At 36.4% G+C, this 19,738-nt stretch overlaps 1 protein-coding gene across 8 annotated transcripts; it reads left to right on the top strand.

Moving 5' to 3' along the window:
* Window positions 1–887: 887 nt before the first annotated feature.
* On the top strand, window positions 888–18,989 carry LOC113616618 (receptor-interacting serine/threonine-protein kinase 2). 8 transcript variants are annotated; one of them, XM_027100035.1, is made up of 8 exons: window positions 978–1,092; window positions 2,867–2,948; window positions 4,521–4,644; window positions 5,793–5,946; window positions 8,595–8,750; window positions 16,620–16,777; window positions 17,856–17,905; window positions 18,746–18,989. In XM_027100035.1, exons 3-8 carry the CDS (start codon window positions 4,550–4,552, stop codon window positions 18,910–18,912), a joined length of 780 nt encoding a protein of 259 aa, XP_026955836.1. In that variant the 5' UTR covers window positions 978–1,092; window positions 2,867–2,948; window positions 4,521–4,549; the 3' UTR covers window positions 18,913–18,989. The 8 variants fall into 8 exon arrangements, with proteins under 8 accessions (XP_026955833.1, XP_026955841.1, XP_026955839.1 ...); XM_027100034.1 differs by having other exon boundaries at window positions 3,817–4,644; XM_027100037.1 differs by lacking the exon at window positions 4,521–4,644.
* Window positions 18,990–19,738: the final 749 nt, after the last annotated feature.

The raw sequence follows: 19,738 nt of genomic DNA, 5'->3' as shown, positions 1-19,738 counted from the left end.
ATCTGAACGTTTAGACAGGATTAAGCTCTGACAGGGCTTATCAACCACCCCCACACGACTGAAGTAGTTGGAAGTGAGGTTAGATTGGAGTCCAGGTACGCAAGTGAATCTACACCCCCTACCTGACTCACCGGGCTGAGAAGTGCGGAGCCCTAGTAAGTCACCACCGCACGTCCTCAAAGGGCTTTCCGCGCAGGCGCGGAGTCAGGAAATGGCAGCTGCCACACCCGCCCCGCTACCTCTGTCTGGTGTTTGGCGACTCCCGGAAGACGCGCCGATGGGACCAGAGGACATTCCTCCTGGGTGGAAGGGTCCGCTGACTGGGTGTGAAGCTGCGGAGAGGCAATTTCCCCAAAAGAAAACCTTTCCAACCTTGTGGGTTGGGGGGAGAGAAGACAAATTGAGCGCCCCTGGCTCACTTCCCTACTTCGAAGCCCCCGCCCGAGCCCCGCCGGTGTGGCACACGTCGTCTGGTCGCCACAAGGCGGAGATCTCGGGCCTGAGGCCGAGGCCGGAACCTTGCTGGGAGGATCGCGGGCCAGTGGCCCTCATCCCCGCCTCGGCATCCGCCGCTGACGTCGCCTGAGAAGTCTGGGGAGGGAGGAGCTCCGAAAGGCGGGCTCGGGTGGCTGGCAGCGCCTGGGAGGGCCAGGTTGGAGAGAGGAAGCTCCTCCCCTGTGCGCCCCGCCGCCGCAGAGTTGACCAGTCTCTAGAAGAGAAGAGTCCGCTCCGGCTCCGGATAAGCAGCGGCTTGGCGTGGGCTGCGCGGAGAATGGACGGCCTCGTGACCTCATGTCCAGCAGGCTGTAGGGCCTGCCGAGCCGGCTCGCGCAGGGGGTGGAGCCGCGGGAGCGGCGCCGCGGGAGCGGCGGGCTTCCGGAATCGATCGGCTGCTTGAGTGCCCGCGCCACCCGCTACCATGAACGAGGAGGCCATCTGCAGCGTCCTGCCCACCATCTCGTACCACAAGCTCGCCGACTTGCGCTACCTGAGCCGCGGCGCGTCCGGCACCGTGTCTTCTGCCCGCCACGCAGACTGGCGCGTTCGGGTGGCCGTGAAACACCTGCACATTCACACCCCGCTGCTCGACAGGTAGGGCGCCCTGGCGGCTCCACCGCGGAGCCCCGAAATCTGCGTTCCCCACCCCACTGGCTCTAACCCCCGGCAAGCGGGCTCTGAAGCCCAAGCGACGGTGACCACTTGGGATCGGCCGCACACCTCGTCACCTCTAGGCAGCCGTTCAACGCTTGGGCTAACATGGTGGGGAGAGCAGGCTTCTCTGGAGATGCAGCAATCACGCTTCTTTTCACTGCCCTCTCCTTTTTTTCTTACTCCTGGGTCTCCTTTCTCCAGACACCAAAAATCAGCAATCACAGCCCAACTGTAAACGTCCTCTTTATTGAAGTTGGGTTCTGTTTGCTTTGTTTTTCCCTTTTTTTTTTTTTTTTTTTTTTAAGTGGAATTTTTGGGCTGCACTGCCCAATAGGTAGCTCTTAGCCATAGGTGGCTATTAACTTTTTTTTAAAGTGGCTATTAGAAAATTTCAAATTGTATATGTGGTTCCCATTATATTTTTATTGAACAGCACTGCTGTAGAGTCTGGGACGTTTTGGTTTGGGCTTTTTGTTGTTTTTGGTTTACACATGTAGGCATGAAAGTTTAGATATCAAACTCAATTTAGTTTCTCCTCTTACCGTCACAGGGAAGGAAGCCTGTCTCTAGAGGAAACTTGTATTATTTTTGCTAACAATAAACTGAAATCAGAAAGCTGTTAAATGACCAAAACTTTTGAATGTCTCTCCCATCCTGGACCAAGTTTAGTGCAATGTCCAGATTTCAAGGGAAGGCTAGATTAGTTCCTGTTTCCAGAAAAACCTTTCAACCATATATATTAATCAGTGAGTCTAGTCACTAGTCTTGTGTATTTTCCTTCCAATAGGAATTTAACTAGGCCCTGCATTCAATTCTTAGTGAGTTAACATCCATGACTGCAACATTCTCCTCTCCTCCCCCTATATCTAAAGTGAAAATACATCATGCTAGATGCCTGATTAGCCAGAGGCTGTCAGTATCCAACAGCAGATAAATTCCTCAGCTTCAGCCCTGCTAATGGTATTGACTTTCATCTGCCTGTGGCTTTTACTTGCTCTCTTGCTATCAGGCTTGGATGGGCTAGATCTCACAGTAAGTTTGAGACACCTCTAGAAATTGTTCCCGCTTCTTGTGTACCATAATCCTGATTTAGTGATATACAGGGTATATTTACCCTGGGTCTTGAATTCTGTGGAGCAATTACTGGGAAATTATGTGTATGTAGTCAACTTTGAAGGGTGGTGGTTGATTAGAGAGGGTAGATGTATTTTAGAATCAACTATTAAAATATGTGGAAATCTAGCACTGATGGACTCCTTAGGTATTTTAAAGGAGATTGATCCTCCCATTTTGGATGCTGCTTCTCAAGATTTTAATTTATCTAAGTTTTGTGCCATTTGGGGCCAAGAAATGAAGGGAGTTCCCTCTCGTGCTCATTAACAATTTCATCATCTAAAATTCTTCACTAAATCGGGTAGGAAATTAATTCTGCCGTCAAAGACGCCATAAGGACCAGTGCAACACTCTGGCATTACTGCATCACATTTTTTCTTCCACTTGTTTCCTAGAATGTTAACATTAGCTGTATTTATGTAGTCTGAGCATAGGACTGGGCTCTGCAGTTGACTCACAGGGTGTCTTATGTCCTCACTTAATGAAGTGGGAATAACAGATACATGTACTTCTTGGGCCCTGGTGTGGATAATGTTTGCATTGTTCTTTGAGATCACAAAAGAAAACTAAGTTTATGTGCTGTAACATGTTCTTATTTTAGTGATTGGTGAATTATTCTCTGTAACCTGACTTCTGCCCATGAGAGGACCTTCCCCAGCAATCTCCCAACGCCTCATGAATAGGTGAGTCTGATAGGTTGTTCAAATACCTTGTGTAAACAGTGTAACTGTTTTGTAACTGAAATTTGTTATGGGTAATTTTGGTAATATGTCTGTAAAAGCTGTTTTACATTTTTATTTTTTTAATATAAAAACCTAGTTTTAAAGTGTTCTGGCTTTTTCTGTTTTCCCACTCATTCTTCCTGAAATCTGACTTCAAGAATTTTCCTTCTCTGATTAAGCAGTGAGTGGAAAAAACAAAGGCTTTAGCGGCCCACAATTGCAATTCAAATCTGACTCCAAATCTGCCACTTATTGTTGGCATGACCAATAGAAATTATTAATTTATGTGAGCCTTCGTGCTCTCATATATAAAGTAGGGATAATGAAACCAACTGTAGTAAAGTGGCCAACAAATAATAGGATCACAAGAGAAGGAAGAATGCATCATACTCTTCATGGGAGGGGGAATTAGTACATTAAGTATCAATAAGATATCCCCTAGCATGCCCTCTCTATAATTCTTTCTCAGAGTATCCAGGAACCTTCCCAGCAAAGGTGCTACTCAATAACTGTCTTGTTGACCTACATTTCATGAGGCAAATACAGACCCGTTTCAGCTTAGGAAATATAAATTTAATTAAAGCAGGTCTCACAAACTGGTAAAATGGGTTGCCTCACAGTTGGGATATTAAGTGGCTGAAGAGCAGGGAGAAGAAGAGAAACTCTTTTATGCATTCTTGTAATTCTTGAATTTTGAAACATGTAAGTATATTACCTCTTCAAAACATAGATGACTAAGATGTTTTTGCTTTATTTTGCTTATTGTTTGTTTTTAAAGGAGACTTCATAGTCTGGTCTGGAATGTCTGTTGCTTTTCTTATTTCAGCAGCCATTCATCAAGAGCTTGGGTGGTTTAAGCACCAACTAATCATCATTGTTTACCTAATAAGCTTCTCCTAGAGACGGTTCTCTTTCTATCACTGCTGCTACCAATACCAAATCATCCATGGAAAAAAATTGGTGACAAATGCAGTTCCCTTCATATATATGTACACACACACATACGTACACACACACATACATACACACACATATACACATATATATATGTATATACCTCCCTTAGTCAATCAGGTCAATCAGTCAGCCACCAGAGCCTGGGTATTCTATTCAGCTAGTGTTTTTCTTTCTATTTACACTGCAACCTTTATAGTTTCAGACTCTCATTGCTTCACATCTTAACTAGTATTATAATATTCTAATACCTGGCTTTCAAACTCTACCTCCTTCTGCTGATCCTACACCTTGCTGCCAAGTTAATCATCCTAAAAGTTTGTTCCACTCCTGTCACTCCTGTGCTCAATAACCTGTAGTCATAACTCAGTGACTACCAAATCAAGTGTAAATGCTCTCACCTGGCTTTAAGGCTCTGCGATGAGGCCCTACCCTACCCTATTCACCTCACTCCCTTTACACACGCTGTTACACATCCTGATTCATATTAAACAATTTGTCATTTTCCAGATATAGCCTGTACTTTAACTTCCTTGAGTTCATTTGATACACATCTATTAGACAAATTCTGTGTGCCAGGTACTGTTCCAGATCCTGGGGAGACACAGATGAAAAAGAAAGGCAAAATCTCTCCCATCTTGGAGAGGGACCACATATCTTGGATGCCCTTTTTCCAGTGGTTGAAATTCTATCCATCCTTAAGGTACTGTTGACATCTCTCTCTAAAGGCTGTAGCAACTCCCTTAGCCCAGATTTACTAGTTCTCTGAGCTCCCTATATTTATTTATTTATTTGCTTGCTTATTTACTTGTTTTTGATGGCGCTTATCATATTCTGCCTTATATTTTAAGTATTTGGTTTTCTTTTTTTATTTGCTTTTCTTATTTTTTAACTTTATTGAGGAATAATTGACAAATATAATCATATATATTTAAAGTGCAAAACATGATTATTTGCTATACATATACATCATCATGGAATAATTACCAATATCAATATAATTAACACATCCAAAGACATACAAGTGACCAATAGGTATATGAAAAGGTGCTCAACATCACTAATCATTGGAGAAGTGTAAATCAAGACCACAGTGAGTACTTATTTTTCTTAAAACGATTTCTGGACAGTTTGAGGTCACAGACTATGTGTTTTGTTTTTTGGGTTTTTTAAACTTACTAGTCTCCATAATGCTGAGCACAGTTCTTTATTCATAATAAATGTTCAATATTTATTTGTTTTATGAATGAAAAATCAAATGAACCTGGGATCCAGAGTTAGCCCAGGGATCCATTCTAAGCATTTACCTGTTCTCAGTGTCCTTTTCCTGTGTTCCAGTATATAATTTCTAAGCATTATTGACCCTTATGCAACTATTATCATCTAGTCATTAAAATCTACAACATTTAAGTGTTTTAATATTCAGGATATTTAGAAAATTTTTACATGGTATGCAACCATAAAATTTAATATAGTCTAATCAAATGTGATCATTTTAATACAACATAAACTTAATGTAATTAGTTCAAGCACCTATCATTCTAATATAGACTTTATAAACTTAAACATGGTATTCTTTCCCTTTCCTGAGAAGAGTACAATAATAATCTGTATGTAGCACTTTTTTCTGTCAGTGGCTTATACAGGTATTTTGGTCTCTAAACAGACCTATGGAATATATAGGGTAGATATTATCCCAACTTTAAACACGAAGAAACTAAGAGAAGCTGCATAATTTACATGAGGTCAAAAGCTAATGAATGAAAAAATCCAGGATTAATTAATATTTATGGGCTTGATAATTGTGTGTTTTTCCTTACTTTGAAATAATTACACATTTTCTTTCTTTAGTGAAAGAAATGATGTCTTAAGAGAAGCTGAAATTTTACACAAAGCTAGATTTAGTTACATTCTTCCAATTTTGGGAATTTGCAATGAGCCTGAATTTTGGGGAATAGTTACTGAATACATGCCAAATGGGTCATTAAATGAACTCCTACATAGGGTAAGTATTATACATTTTCAGTCGTTATAATTCTGTTATTCAACCTATATAGTACTTTCGTTTTACAAATGATCAGATTATTTGGGGATATATAGATGAATCAAAATAAGAATAATGAAAAACTTCACCATTTATGGCTTCTTTTGTGTTGTTAAAAATACTGTGGGGCTTCCCTGGTGGCACAGTGGTTGAGAGTCCGCCTGCGGATGCAGGGGACATGGGTTCGTGCCCCGGTCCGGGAGGATCCCACATGCCGCGGAGCGGCTGGGCCCGTGAGCCATGGCCGCTGAGCCTGCGCGTCCGGAGCCTGTGCTCTGCAATGGGAGAGGCCGCAACGGTGAAAGGCCCGGGTACCGCAAAAAAAAAACAAAAAAAAAAATACTGTGGAGTCAGACCCTGCATTCTAAAGTGACCTAGATTATTTTGCTTAGGTTACTGTTCCTGAGGTTTACATTGAATTCGAATATCCACATGTATATATATGTAAGAGAGGAACAGGAGAGAGAAAAGATAAACTCTGCACACCATACAATTTATTGTTAGTTTAAGCCAGATTTCATTTTATGTTAAAGACAATGTAGGGTTCAAATTAAATGTTAATAATACCAGTTCATAAAGTTCTGAATTAATAGACCAAATAAATCTGAGTATCAAATACATGAGCTTTTCCAATACTAGACAATGGCATGAGCCATGTACCTTTTTCCCAAGGTATCAGTTATCTGGCTTTAATTGTGAATCCCATCAGTAAACAGATATGGCCCGGTTGTGGGGGGTGTCCTCATTCTCAAAATATGTGTATCCATCTATTGTTGTTTGCTTGCTCTCATATTACTAAGATTATCTCTAGCCTGCAGTTTCTGTCAAGAAATATTTTTAAAGAACTCGGTCTCTTTTGTGAGGGGTGCTTTAGTTAAAACTGAGTAGTAACATAATCTGTAAAATCTAGTCACTGAACACTCCTAAATTCTGATACATCACAGTGATCTATAAGCAAACAAGAGAGAATGGGTGCCACTGTCACCACTCATGGAGTGACTTCCTCTGTATTTCGGGATACAACACATTCTGTTTGTGACAGGACCATCTGAAACAAGGGCAGAGTAAAGTAACTAGTGTCAGTGTATAAGATTTGTGTAACCAACACAGCAAGTAAGATACAAATACTAATTAAACACAGTTTCCTTTTGTTAAATGAGTATAAGCATAAATTCTAATGTTGTCTTCCCATACCCCAGCACCACAGTAGATGCTCTGGTACCCAAATTTGGAGCCCATTAGAAATTCTAGAGCCTCCTACAGGGGGATTGCTGACTCCTGGAAGGAATCATAAAATACATAGTGAGCACTCATCTACCTTCCTCTCCATGATCAAAAGCTTCCATATAGCACTATACTGCAGAGAGGCCTTGTTACTTCTTTAAACTATATAATTTTCAGAAAAAGTTACCTTTTTAAAGATTAAAAGATTCAGTTACTCAAGGGGATGGGAATCTGTGTATACAAGAGGAAGTAATGTTGAACATTTGTGTTTTGTGTTTCTTTCGGTGTCCTGTATTATTAGGTCAGGATTTATCTTGAAGCACGTTCCCCCCAACCTCACAAAAGATTGTTGAAAAAAATCAAAATACTATGTAAAGACAAGTATTTTGAGCCACTCCCCTGCCAAGTTAGTTAATCAATGAACTATAAGCTGACCCATTTGCAGAAAAAAAAATTCTTAACAACAGTTTTGAGCTCAGTGGAAGCATACTTTTTCATATTATTTAGTAAAATGTACCCAGTGGCATGGTCCCTGATGATTCATAGTTGGATATTCCCAAATTATCTAATTTTTCTGAGTATGTTCATTCTCCTGGGAAGCTGTATTAACTTTTATGTTCAGAAAACATTTAAGAAAGTTCAGATGACTGTCACTTGTAAGTACCAGGAAATAGAAAACATTACATTTTTAATGTTTCTATGTTATATATACTTAGAAATGAAGATGATTTTTGTCTCCTTCACAAAAGCAAAACTCCCAAATGCTAATTTTTCAAGCTGAAATGCAAGTAAATATATGATTTAAAAATATGAAGTATTAATGCTTAGTAAGTAAATATATTATGGTCATAATTTTAATTGATGCAGTGGTTATCATCGTAATCAAGTATGGTTTTATATTAATAGGAAACTTAAAATATAAAGTTTGAATAGAAACAAATTGTGTGTGTGTGTGTGTGTGTGTGTGTGTGTGTGTGTGTGTGTGTACACATTCATGGGCACAAGTTATTTGATAAGAAGCCATAGAATGGGAAGATGGGTATGAGTATAAATATATGTCTGGGTATTATACAGATAAAAAATAATTTAAAACTGTCTCAACTGAAGAAAGACCCCATACCATGTAGTTGCATTACCAGTATAAACTAAAAGGAAATATCAGTACTGTAAAGTCATTATTTTCTCTAATAATTGAGGAAAGTAAGACACAAGGATGTTAAATAACGTCAAATTGATAATATAAGAAAATGAGTATTTTTTGCCCTGAATTTAATTATACCAGATATTTAGTTTAATACTATATTTCCTCATGGAATATTTCATTTTCTAAGTGGAAATAAATTTGGCCACTAATTTTAGTTTTGTTTCTTTCCACATATATGAAGAAAAATGAATATCCTGATGTTCCTTGGCCATTAAGATTTCGTATTCTGCATGAAATTGCACTAGGTGTAAATGACCTGCACAATATGAATCCTCCTCTACTTCATCATGACCTGAAGACTCAGAATATCTTATTGGATAATGAATTTCACGTTAAGGTAGTTACTTTTTTTTAAAAAAAAAGCTTATCTGCATCCTTGTGTTTAATAGTTTTAAAGACTTTTTAGTTATTTCTTCTATCTTACAATTTAATATCTCTGCCTTTTCCATAGCCCCTAATTCAGTGCCACTTCTTCCTGCTGCAGTGAGTTAGTTATTCCTAGACTACAGACATTGGTAAAATTATGGTTCAAAATACAGTCATTCTATTCTTAATTTAAATTGTCGATTATACCTTTGTTAACTTTTTATTTTGAAATTATTATAGATTCATAGATGGTTGCAAAGATAATACAAAGGAGTCCCATGTACCCTTCACCCAATTTCTGCCAGTGGTTACATCACATATAATTATAGTACTATTTCAGGACCAGGAATTTGGCATTGGTACAATGCATGTATATAGCTCTGTATCACTTTATCATGTGTAAATTTGTGTAACCACCACAGCAATCAAGATATAGCACTACTCTGTCACAAGAAAGATATCACTTATGCTACCCCTTTATAGTCATACCTTCTCCCCTCCATCATACCTAACTACTGTCAACCACTAACCTGTCTTCCATCTCTATAATTTTGTCATTTCGAGAATACTACATGAATGGAATCATACAGTGTGTGATATTGTGAGACTGCTTTGTTCACTTAGCATAATGCCTTTGAGATCCATTTAAGTTGTTGCTTGTGTCAACAGTTGGTTCCTTTTTCATTGGTGAATAGTATTCCATGGTATGGGTGTACAAAAGTTGTTTAACCATTCAGCTGTTGAGAGATATTTTGGTTATTTTTAGTCTTTGGCAATTACAATAAAGCTCCTATGAACAGTCCTGTGCAACTTTTTGAACAAACGTAAGTTTTCATTCCTCCTAGATGAATGCCCAAGAGTGTAACTGCTTGGTCATATGGTAAGCATATGTTTAGCTTTTTAAGAAACTACCTAGCTACTTTCCACAGTGGCTGTACCGTTGTATATTCCACCAGCAATGTATGAAAGACCCAGCTTTTCTGCACCCTCACCAGCATTTGGTATTATCATAGTTTTTTATTCTAGCATTCTAATAGATGTATAGTGATATAGCACCATGGTCTTAATTTTCATTTTCCTATAATGTTGAATATTGTTATTTATTTATTTGCCATCTCTATATCCTTTTCAGTGAAACATCTCTTCATATCTTAAGACCATTTTCTACTTGGATTCTTTACTTTTATACTATTGGGTTTTAAGAGTTCTGTATATTTTTTAGATATAAGTCCTTAATCAGATATGTAGTTTGCAAAAATTTTCTGCCAATCCAAAGTTTGTTCTTTTCATCCTTTTAACAGGGTCTTTCACAGAGCAAAAGTTGTAATTTATTTCTTTTATGATCATGCTTCTGCTGTCGTGTCTAAGCACTCTTCACGAAGCCACAGGTATTGCAGATTTACTTCTATGTTATCTTCTAAAAGTTCCATAGATTTATGTTTTACATTTAAATCTGTGATCTGTTTTGAATTAATTTTTTGCATAAAGCATAAGATTTAGATACCTAAAGGCACCAGAGCAGTAGTGATTTCAGTTACCCTATATGTAACTGATGACAGCAAATAAAAAGCAGTTGCTGAGAAATTAATACTAAATGTAACTCACTTTATTTTTACATAGTATTTTGCTACACTTCAAATAATATACATAATTGAAGATTATTATAAGTATCCAAAAATGTTCAAATAAGTAATAAGGAAGTTGGAACAATAGAAAAATAAATATAAAAAGTGTGAGAAAAGTTAAGTGAAAAAATAAACCTTTATTGAAGGCACTCCCTCTGCCTAGAATAAAATGGAAGGTAAAGGAAGAGAGAAGCAAGCTGCTGCCTCAATACTACTTAAAAAAAAGAGACAAATCTATTACATCAGTTATAGAACCATACAGGTAGAAGTGACCTATTCTAGTCCCCTAATCAGCTGGTCCTCTGAATCCTCACTACAACAATCCCTCATCTCCCAAGGCAGTTACCCTGTGACAAGAGAGTGTTTAAGCTCCGTAACTGAATGACTGTGACATTTTTTTATGCGATCAGTCAAAACTCCTTCTCTGTTGCTTCCACTCATCGGTCCTAGTGATAAAGTGAGTTCAAAGTCCAATTTTATTTCCACCTGACAGTCCTTCTGAGATTTGAAGTTAGCTATAATCCCCTTACTTCTCACATACACTTTTCCCTTATACACATCTTTAGTTTCTTCAGCCAATTTCCTTATTACATAGGTTTTAATCCCAGGTGCTATCTAGATGCATCTGTGTTTAAATCTCTCTTAAATTTTGATCCTCAAAACTAATCAAAGTACCCATATATACCTAACACAAGTTTGTGTGGCCAACACATTAGTGAGGTCAAACAAACCAAAATGTCAGAGTTTGGAGCAGAGAAAGGTTCATTGCAGGGCCAAGCAAGGAGAAGAGGTAGCTCATGCTGAAAAAACCCTAACTACCCAAAGGGTTTCAGCAAAGCATTTTTAAAGGCAAGGTGAGGAAGGGACACACCTTGGGTATGTGGTCAGCTCTTGCACAAATTCTCTGATTGGTTGATGGTGGTCAATCCTTAGGTGCTAGAAGGTCTGGGGATTACGTGCCCATGATCATCAAGTAGTTAATTTCTTCCATTTGTTGGTGGTTTTAGCATCTGAAAAACTCAGGAAATATGCATCAGATACTATTATCTAGGTACTTTAGAGAAGAGCTAAAGCAGTAGATATGTGGGGGGAGGTCTGTCCCAGGAAGGCCTCATAGGGTCCTGGTCAGTTACACCCTTGATGTGGTGTGATAAATGTAGAATCGTCCTTAAATACTTTACTTCGTATTCATAGTTCCTTACTAATTCGTCTTTTGGGGGGCAGTCCTATAACAACATTCAAGTTGGGCTCAGTGTCAACAAGAAACACTGAGAGGTTTTCTTTCTTTTTTTTTTTTAATGTATTGTTAATTAAGTCATGTCTCCTTGTCATGTACTTCACAGGATATTTTCTGGACATCATCAAAGTTTATCTTGTTAGATTTGGGTGATAACTTCAGCTCTTAAGACCTCTTTGAACGTTTTTTCTGTAGCCCAAGGATTTTTAACTTTGTCCTCCAGCTTTGTGTCATCTTCAAATTTAATTAGCTGCTTTTTTGTATCTTCAAGTCATGATTAACTATTAAGCAGTACAGAGCTCAAATCAGAGCTACACAACATGGTCTGAAAACCTCCTTTCAGGTCAATATCAATCCTTTTATTAATTAGGGCTTTTGGAGAATAAGCATTCATTTTGTTTGGAATATTCCTAAAAGAGCTGTTATACAGCCCATATTTCTCCATTTTTTCCCATTAGAATATTACAAAAGTCCTTGCTTGACTGCTTTCCCAGGTGTCCTTGTTACCAAGTCCAAGTTCATACTGCTCACTGCAGGACAGGGCCAGTAAATCAACAGACGAGGTGTTGGGGCAAGGAATAGCAACTTTATTCAGAAAGCCGGTAGACCAAGAAGATGGTGGACTAGTGTCCCAAAGAACCACCTTACCCCAGCTAGAATTCAGACTAAAAGGGGAGAGGGTGTGGTTGGTTGTTGCAAATTTCTTGGACTCCTTTGTTTTTGCAGCAGTCCATGTAGGTCAGATCTTGATGTTCCTGTAAACGTCCAACAAGACAAATGTAATTGTCTGTTCTGTAACTTTTTATCTCTGTATGAATAGAAAAGTGTTATACCCTTAAAGGTCAGAGCCTTGAGAATGGGCTGTCTTGTATATTTCAGGCTATAGGCAACATTCTTAACTTGTAGCAAAAGCAATAGAATACAAAGGTTAAAGTAAAAGAAACAGATCCAATATGGAGTCGGATTTATTCTTCCTTGTTACATACTCATGACTTACTCCCTTTCCTTTTCTTCCTTATTATCAGAGTGGCTTTCCCTGACAACCTGCCTAGTTCCTCTGTATCCTCATACCTTGATTAATGCTTCTCCATAGTATTTTTCACCATCTTACAGAACATTTTTATTAATATGTTTATTGACCGTCTTCCCCAATTATAATATAATAAGCTTCACAAAGACTAAAATGTAGTCTGTTTTATTCACTGCCACCTGCTTAGCATATGCCGTATAGAAGCATTCAATAAGTAGTTGTTGAATGAACAAATGAATGAATTCCAGATTTTCTATATATACCTGATAGGTCTGATAATTTAATAGTCAAGGATATTATTAAAGTACCTCAGAATGTTTTATAATATACAAACTGTTTTAACGTTTACTCTTTGACAGTAGTACTACTGACAAAAAAGGAAATGAAGTCTGTCATTCCTTTATTAAGTATTTGTGGAGCAACAGTGTTGTGCTAGACATCCCAAGTACTTGGGATATGTCGCATGAGGTCTGAAATTGATCACTGGGCTAATATAATTTTTCATTAGTTCTTTCTGGCTCTTTTATCAATTACTCATAAAGTAACCCTTTCATTAAATTTTTAAACCTGGGATTAAGGGTAGTCTCTGCCAATATATAGATTTGCAAAATCAATATTATTTTCCCTTTTTAAAAATCAGAATGACATTTGCTTTTCTCGTATCCTGTAATACCTTTCCATCACCATGGAGGTATTTGCGAGTATTCTAACTAAACCTGAAATATATGTAAAATGACCTGAGATTTGTACTTTATAAACTTTTCAACCTCCTTGGACTTTATTTTCTTCATCTCAGTCCAGAAACTATTCTTGATACAGAAAACAGAAGCAAAGTAATAGGTGATGATGATCCCTACTTTCTCTTTTTCATTGATCAGTAGGGTAGCCATGGTCTTTCTTTGAAATAAATAGAATTTAAAATAGTTTGGCTTTGTGTGTTTTTCTAAACTTTTATTAGCTTTAGCACATACAAAACTGTGACCTTTCTAATACTATTCTTATAAATTATGATACTCTTTTATATGCATCCTGTGTGTCTCTACTTTTTATTTTATAAATGTCCCTTAAAAGTCAAAGTTTATCAGTGACTCATGAAAAAGTAACAGTTACCTGATCTACCTATCTTCTTGGAAGGGCCTTTAAATGAAGTGCAAAAAATCTTTTAAAATACTTAATGAAATTAAATGGAAACACACCTTGCTACAGTTTTTTGAAGTAAATTTTTTGAAGTAAAATACTGGAATGCTAACCAGAAACATAGTATCTAAAAGAAAAACATATACTACCAATTAAGATCAACCAGGACTTTTCTACTTTAAAAAGAATACATTCAATTTGTTTATCTGCTGGTCAGTATCAATTAGTGCACCTTAAATACAAATGAACCTGTGGTAGGCTTATTTGAAATAAATGTTTATATGTACCATGTTTGATTTCTCAGCTATTCTGTCCATCATGTGTGGAACTTCTAAGAATACTTAAAGTTATTCCTCATAGCTTCTTACTGATAACTTTATAAATTTACAGACATGGAGAGTGTTATATAAATGCAAATAGCTATTCTGGTAGGGTAATAAGATTATGGATGATTTTTATGAATAGTGTGTTTTAATTTCCTCTAGTTTTTTAATCTTTTTTTAAATTGAAGTATAGTTAATTTACAATATTATGTTAGTTTCAGGTGTACAGCAAAGTGATCCAGTTTTATATATTTTTCAGATTATTTTCCTTTATAGGTTATTTTGAGATACTAAATATAGTTTCCTGTGCTAATACAGTAAATTCTTGTTGCTTTTATCATCTTTTTTAGCTAAAAAGAACCTTTACCTTTGAAATGCATGTTAAGATCTTGTATAGAATAGAAAAATTCCTATTCTCTGTCTTCATTGCTGAATGATACCAGGACCCTCAAGAAATCATGGAACTTGTATTCCTCTCATCATATTCTTCACTTTTTTTTCTTCTCTGGAAGATCCAGATTTAATGAATCGTGTCTTTGGTATATGGTGTTTGTAATAGAGAAGGGGGACAAATATGGTTCCATGTGAAAGCCAAACTAAATTAGCTGATAAAGGGAATTCTGATTAAGTTTTCTACGTGAGATTTAAAAACATAGATGAAGACCTTAGGTGAAGTAAAAGGAGCACATAAGGAAGCAAGCTCAGAATACATTTTCTCCAGCACTGTATTCAAACCAGTATTTAGCCCAGTAGTTTGCAATTTGTGGGTCAGATATAAGATGGACCACATCCCAGTTTGTTTTTTTTTTTTAACAGTTTTCACTGTGGCAGAGAAATAAACTTTGCTTCTCATAGTAATGCTTATTATCCTAGCAGATGTGCAGCTGGAGGACTGTTTTTGCTTTTAGAGAATGAGTGGGAGGAATAAGGGTTTGTAGTGGCAAGTAGAAGTAAGTAGGATATACGGTTCCCCAGAGTCTTAATACCACCTCAAAGTGTATTAAAGGCCCTGAAACTATGTACTGTGCTTATTAGTATTGTATGAATAAGAGCAATCTTTAGAGGCTTATTCCCATGTACAAGACATTAATAATACTAACACACAGGGGTCATTTACTACGTGTCAGATACTGTTCTGAGTGCTTCACTTAGAATAACTAGTTTAATATCCTCAGTACAACCCTGTGTTATGTTATTATCCCCAGTTTAAAGATGGGTAATCTGAGGCACAGAGAAATTAGAAAACTTGTCCAAGGTTGTACAGCTAATTAAGGGGTAGAAGTGGAATGTAAATCTAAGTAATCAAGGCTCTAGAACCCATGTTCCAGAACACATATTATATTGCCTTTAGAAATCAATCCAGCTTATCTTCATGTAGTGGCACCATGTTTCCTCTTGGTCTTTTCTAATTATTTTTCTTAGACTTACCCTTTTATTATGATACTGTATGGAAGATTCATATAGGCTACCCCCTCCCTTTTTGGAGTGGGGCCATAATTTTTTTTAATCTCAAATTCATCTAAACACTAAATAACTTATTTCTTCTCTTAAAGCTAGTGAACATTTTAAGAGTTAAATGATTGAACCACAAATGGTGTGCTGGATAGAGCTCATTCCACTCTGTTGACTCCTAAATTGTGCCGTTTGAAGGTCTAAGTGATTTAAATTAAATGTCTTCAGAGTTTTCCTATACTCTTTTGTTCACTAAATATTGTTTCTGTTCTTACATTTTTGTCTCCCTTTTAAAAAAAAAACATTGGAACGTTTTAGATACTTAGTTATAAGATATTGTGTATTGATAGTATCTGCACAAAATTTACAAGTGAAGTAAAACTGTAAAGGACATATCAAAAGTACAGAATGTTTGTCACTGATAATGCTTTAGGCACTCCTTGTCATGGACATAAATATATTTTATATGCTAACTATACTATTGTTAACAGATATTCTTTTAGTGGTAGGCATAAATCATATAATAATGAGTTATACTATATTGGAATTTTACTTATTCCAAAATTTAAGGATACTATTTTTAGCACATTATAAATAAGAACATAGAAACCTGAGTTGTAAACAATACCCAGTGACAATCGTATTAGATATGACTAGTTTAGCAGTTTTGTGAGGTATAGGTAAATTTTGAAAGCACATGATATAAAGCTACTTGTCACAAAAAGTGCAGTGTATATACTCATTCAGAATAAAAGTCAAAAATACTCCTGTTTAAGTTTTCAAAACTTAGTCTCTTTTAAAATTTGTAATATTATGCTGAACTTCAAGTCAGTTTATATTGCTTTTAGAGTTGTTGGGTTCAGCACTATGGAATCCAATTTGTTAAGAAACTAATAGACTATTACAGAAATAAAATATTAATATATATAGCATTTACTCTGGTCTCATGTCTAAATATAATAAATATAAACAAAAACAATTCTTGAACTTTTTTAAAGAGAAAATTTAAAAATTCAATTACTCTTTTCCCTTCCAGATTGCAGATTTTGGCTTATCAAAATGGCGCATGATGTCCCTGTCACAATCACGAAATAGTAAATCTGCACCAGAAGGAGGGACAATTATCTATATGCCACCTGAAAACTATGAACCTGGACAAAAATCAAGGGCTACTATCAAGCATGATATATACAGGTACAGCATGTTACTTTTGCTCAGAGTTAACCTTGTCTAAAAAACAAGATTAATCAATCCGAATTTTGAAGCTACATTTGAAAAGTATGATTTTTATGCTTCTCTCATAAGTGTGGTGAAAATAAATTAGAGACAGTGGTTAATGTTTTTCATATTAAAGATGCCTTGCTTTGAGAGTTCCCTGGTGGCCTAGTGGTTAGGATCCTGGTTTTCACTGCCGTGGCCCAGGTTCAGTCCCTGGTCAGGGAACTGAGATCCCACAAGCTGTGTGGTGCAGCCAAAAAAAAAAATTAAAAATTAAAAATATGAAAATAAAGATGCCTTGCTTTTTTTTTTTAATATTTATTTACTTATTTATTTGGTTGCGGCGGTGGGCTCCTTAGTTGCGACACATGGGCTCCTGGGTTGCAGCATGCAGGCTCCTTAGTTGCAGAATGCATGTGGGATCTGGTTCTCTGACCAGGGATCAAACTCGGACCCCCTGCATTGGGAGCATGGAGTCTTAACCACTGCGCCACCAGGGAAGTCCTGATGCCTCGCCTTAAGCTACTTTTACATCCTTAAAAATTATTAAAGCATATCTTGTTGTCCTGTCAATTTATAATATTCAAGGGTTTTTATCATATGTGACCTTGATAGGGGGAGGGAAACAGTGCAGTTAACATTTAACACTACCAAAAGAGACAGTACTTACACCAGAAAAAGAGTCAATAGAATAGGGCTACATGAGACAGCCTTTTTTATTGCTCTTTATTTTGTGTGAATAATAGAATCATGTAATTAAAGGGCATAGCTTATCTAGGTGTTAAAGAATCATCCACAAGTTATCCTTGCCTATAACTTCAAGTTCTTATTACAGTAATTTCCTAATTTCTCAAATTGAATTAATTCCCTTTCAAAACAAAACTGTATATGAATATTCATCATCTTGGTTCTATATAGTGATTCTTTAAGCAGCATTTCACTACATTATTACTTTAAAAAATGGTATCTCACAGTCAGCTTTTAAAATCAGTACCATTTTAGTTTATTATGAATAGTTTATAAAGTACTATATGTATATTTTTATCTTAAACAGCTATGCAGTTATCACATGGGAAGTCTTATCTAGAAAACAGCCTTTTGAAGGTAAGTGTACTTTGACTTCCTTATTCTAGGTGACATCATATTGGTAAGTCATACTCAGAACTATCTGAATAAAGATCACTTATTTTAAATCTGCCTAACAGTCATTTTGTGGAAAACACACTAGAAAAACAACAATTTGTCATTGTGAATCCACTGTATGATGGAAAGTACTGGATTAAGGATCAGAAAAATGTGTAGATTCTTCTTGTTCTGATAGTAATGAACTCTATTATAAGCCACTAAATCTCTTAAGTCCTCATTTTTTTTATCTGCAAAATAAGAATTTTGAATTCTTATTTCTAAGATTCATTCCAGCTATAAAATCGTTTGTATGAAAATTTCAGTAGTGCTTCTTCTAAAGACCAGCAAATACTGAAGAATACTTTTAAAATTTTCTGATAATATTGTCTCTTTCTTTATTTTGAGGTTCATTTAGGTCAGTTTGCTGTGTAACAACCTCAGAATCTCAGTAGTTTACAAACTAAATATTTATTTTTCATTCACGTTGGGTTATTAGTTGCTATGGCCCTTCTTGGCTCTGCTAGGTTCTGCTCAGCTCTGCTGAGCTCTGTTTTACTCTGCTCTCTTCATACTCCATTGGCCAAATCAAATCACATGGCCAAGCCCAGAATTAAAGAGGTGAAGATATAAACTCCTCCCACGAGAGGCAGCAAGTCTGGCAATAGCTGGGATCTAAATATTCCTTTGACAGAAAGGGAAGTAATGAATTATTCCTAAGATTTTAAGATTCCCTCATGTTCATTTGGTTGGCTTTAGAATGTATTTAATATATTAAATCATAATATATTTCTAATGAATGAAATATATTTGTTTTGACAGAAGTCACCAATCCTTTGCAGATTATGTATAGTGTGTCACAAGGACATCAACCTGACACTAATGAAGAAAGTTTGCCATTTGATATACCTCATCGAGCACTTATGATCTCTCTAATAGAAAGTGGATGGGCACAAAATCCAGATAAAAGACCGTCTTTCTTAAGTTAGTGTACAGTTTTAATCTGGGCCTTTTGAATTACAAAAATAACAAATACACTGTAAATAAAATATTCCTTGAACAACTACGAAAGTTAGCTGACAAGCTCAAAGTTTTTTTTTTCTAATTCAAAGTTGTTTTTATTTTATGAGATGAGATTGAAGTGGTAAGGAGAGGCTGTTGACTATCATCATAAAAAGGTTAGAAATTTATTCCAAGTACAATGGAAAGCCATTAAAGTGAGTTTTTCAGGGAAATAACATGATTAAATTTAAGTTTAGGAGATATCACTCACTGCTATGTATAAAATTGATTGGAGAAGGGCAAGAGTAGAATTTCCAGACCAATCCTGGAGATCGAAAAATCAGATAGAATTAAGATTTATTTCAGAAGTAGAATGAATCATCACCTAAATGTAAACATAGAAGAAAAACTTCATGATCTTGGGTTAAGCAAAGAGCTCTTATATATGACATCAGAAACAAGACCTATTAAAAAAATTCTTTGATAATTGAACTTCAAAAAAATTGAAAAATTTTACACTTCAGAAGATGCTATAGAAAATGAAAAGACAAGCTGTAGACTGGGAATCTTCTTTCCAACTAAAAAAAGAAAACCAAATATATTTTCCATTCAAAACTTATGTCTAGTGCTCATCAGCATTGTATTTAAAAAAAATCAAAAGTTGCTATAATAATGGATTAACATCTTATCTCTTATCTCCCAGAACCATGTAATAGGGTTTGTGTGTGTGTGTGTGTGGGTGTATGTGTATATATATGTACATATATGTGTGTATGTATTGGCTTGGCCAAAAAGTTTGTTTGGCTTCTTCTA

The sequence above is a fragment of the Aethalodelphis obliquidens genome, unplaced genomic scaffold (genome assembly GCF_003676395.1).
Source record: "Aethalodelphis obliquidens isolate GAN/ISIS:26980383/991018 unplaced genomic scaffold, ASM367639v1 scaffold256, whole genome shotgun sequence".
Taxonomy (NCBI): Eukaryota; Metazoa; Chordata; class Mammalia; order Artiodactyla; family Delphinidae; genus Aethalodelphis; species Aethalodelphis obliquidens.
Note: the sequence above shows the minus strand (reverse complement) of the source record. Positions and strands in the feature narration are given on the sequence as shown.

What these genes read in the sequence shown, in the direction of transcription:
- LOC113616618 (XM_027100032.1), top strand. Translation starts at nt 920, where the DNA reads ATGAACGAGGAGGCCATCTGCAGCGTCCTGCCCACCATCTCGTACCAC. An exon ending in TAAATGAACTCCTACATAGG is followed by an intron (nt 5,947 to 8,594) that starts GTAAGTATTATA and finishes ACATATATGAAG; the next exon opens with AAAAATGAATATCCTGATGT. An exon ending in TAGAAAACAGCCTTTTGAAG is followed by an intron (nt 17,906 to 18,745) that starts GTAAGTGTACTT and finishes TTGTTTTGACAG; the next exon opens with AAGTCACCAATCCTTTGCAG.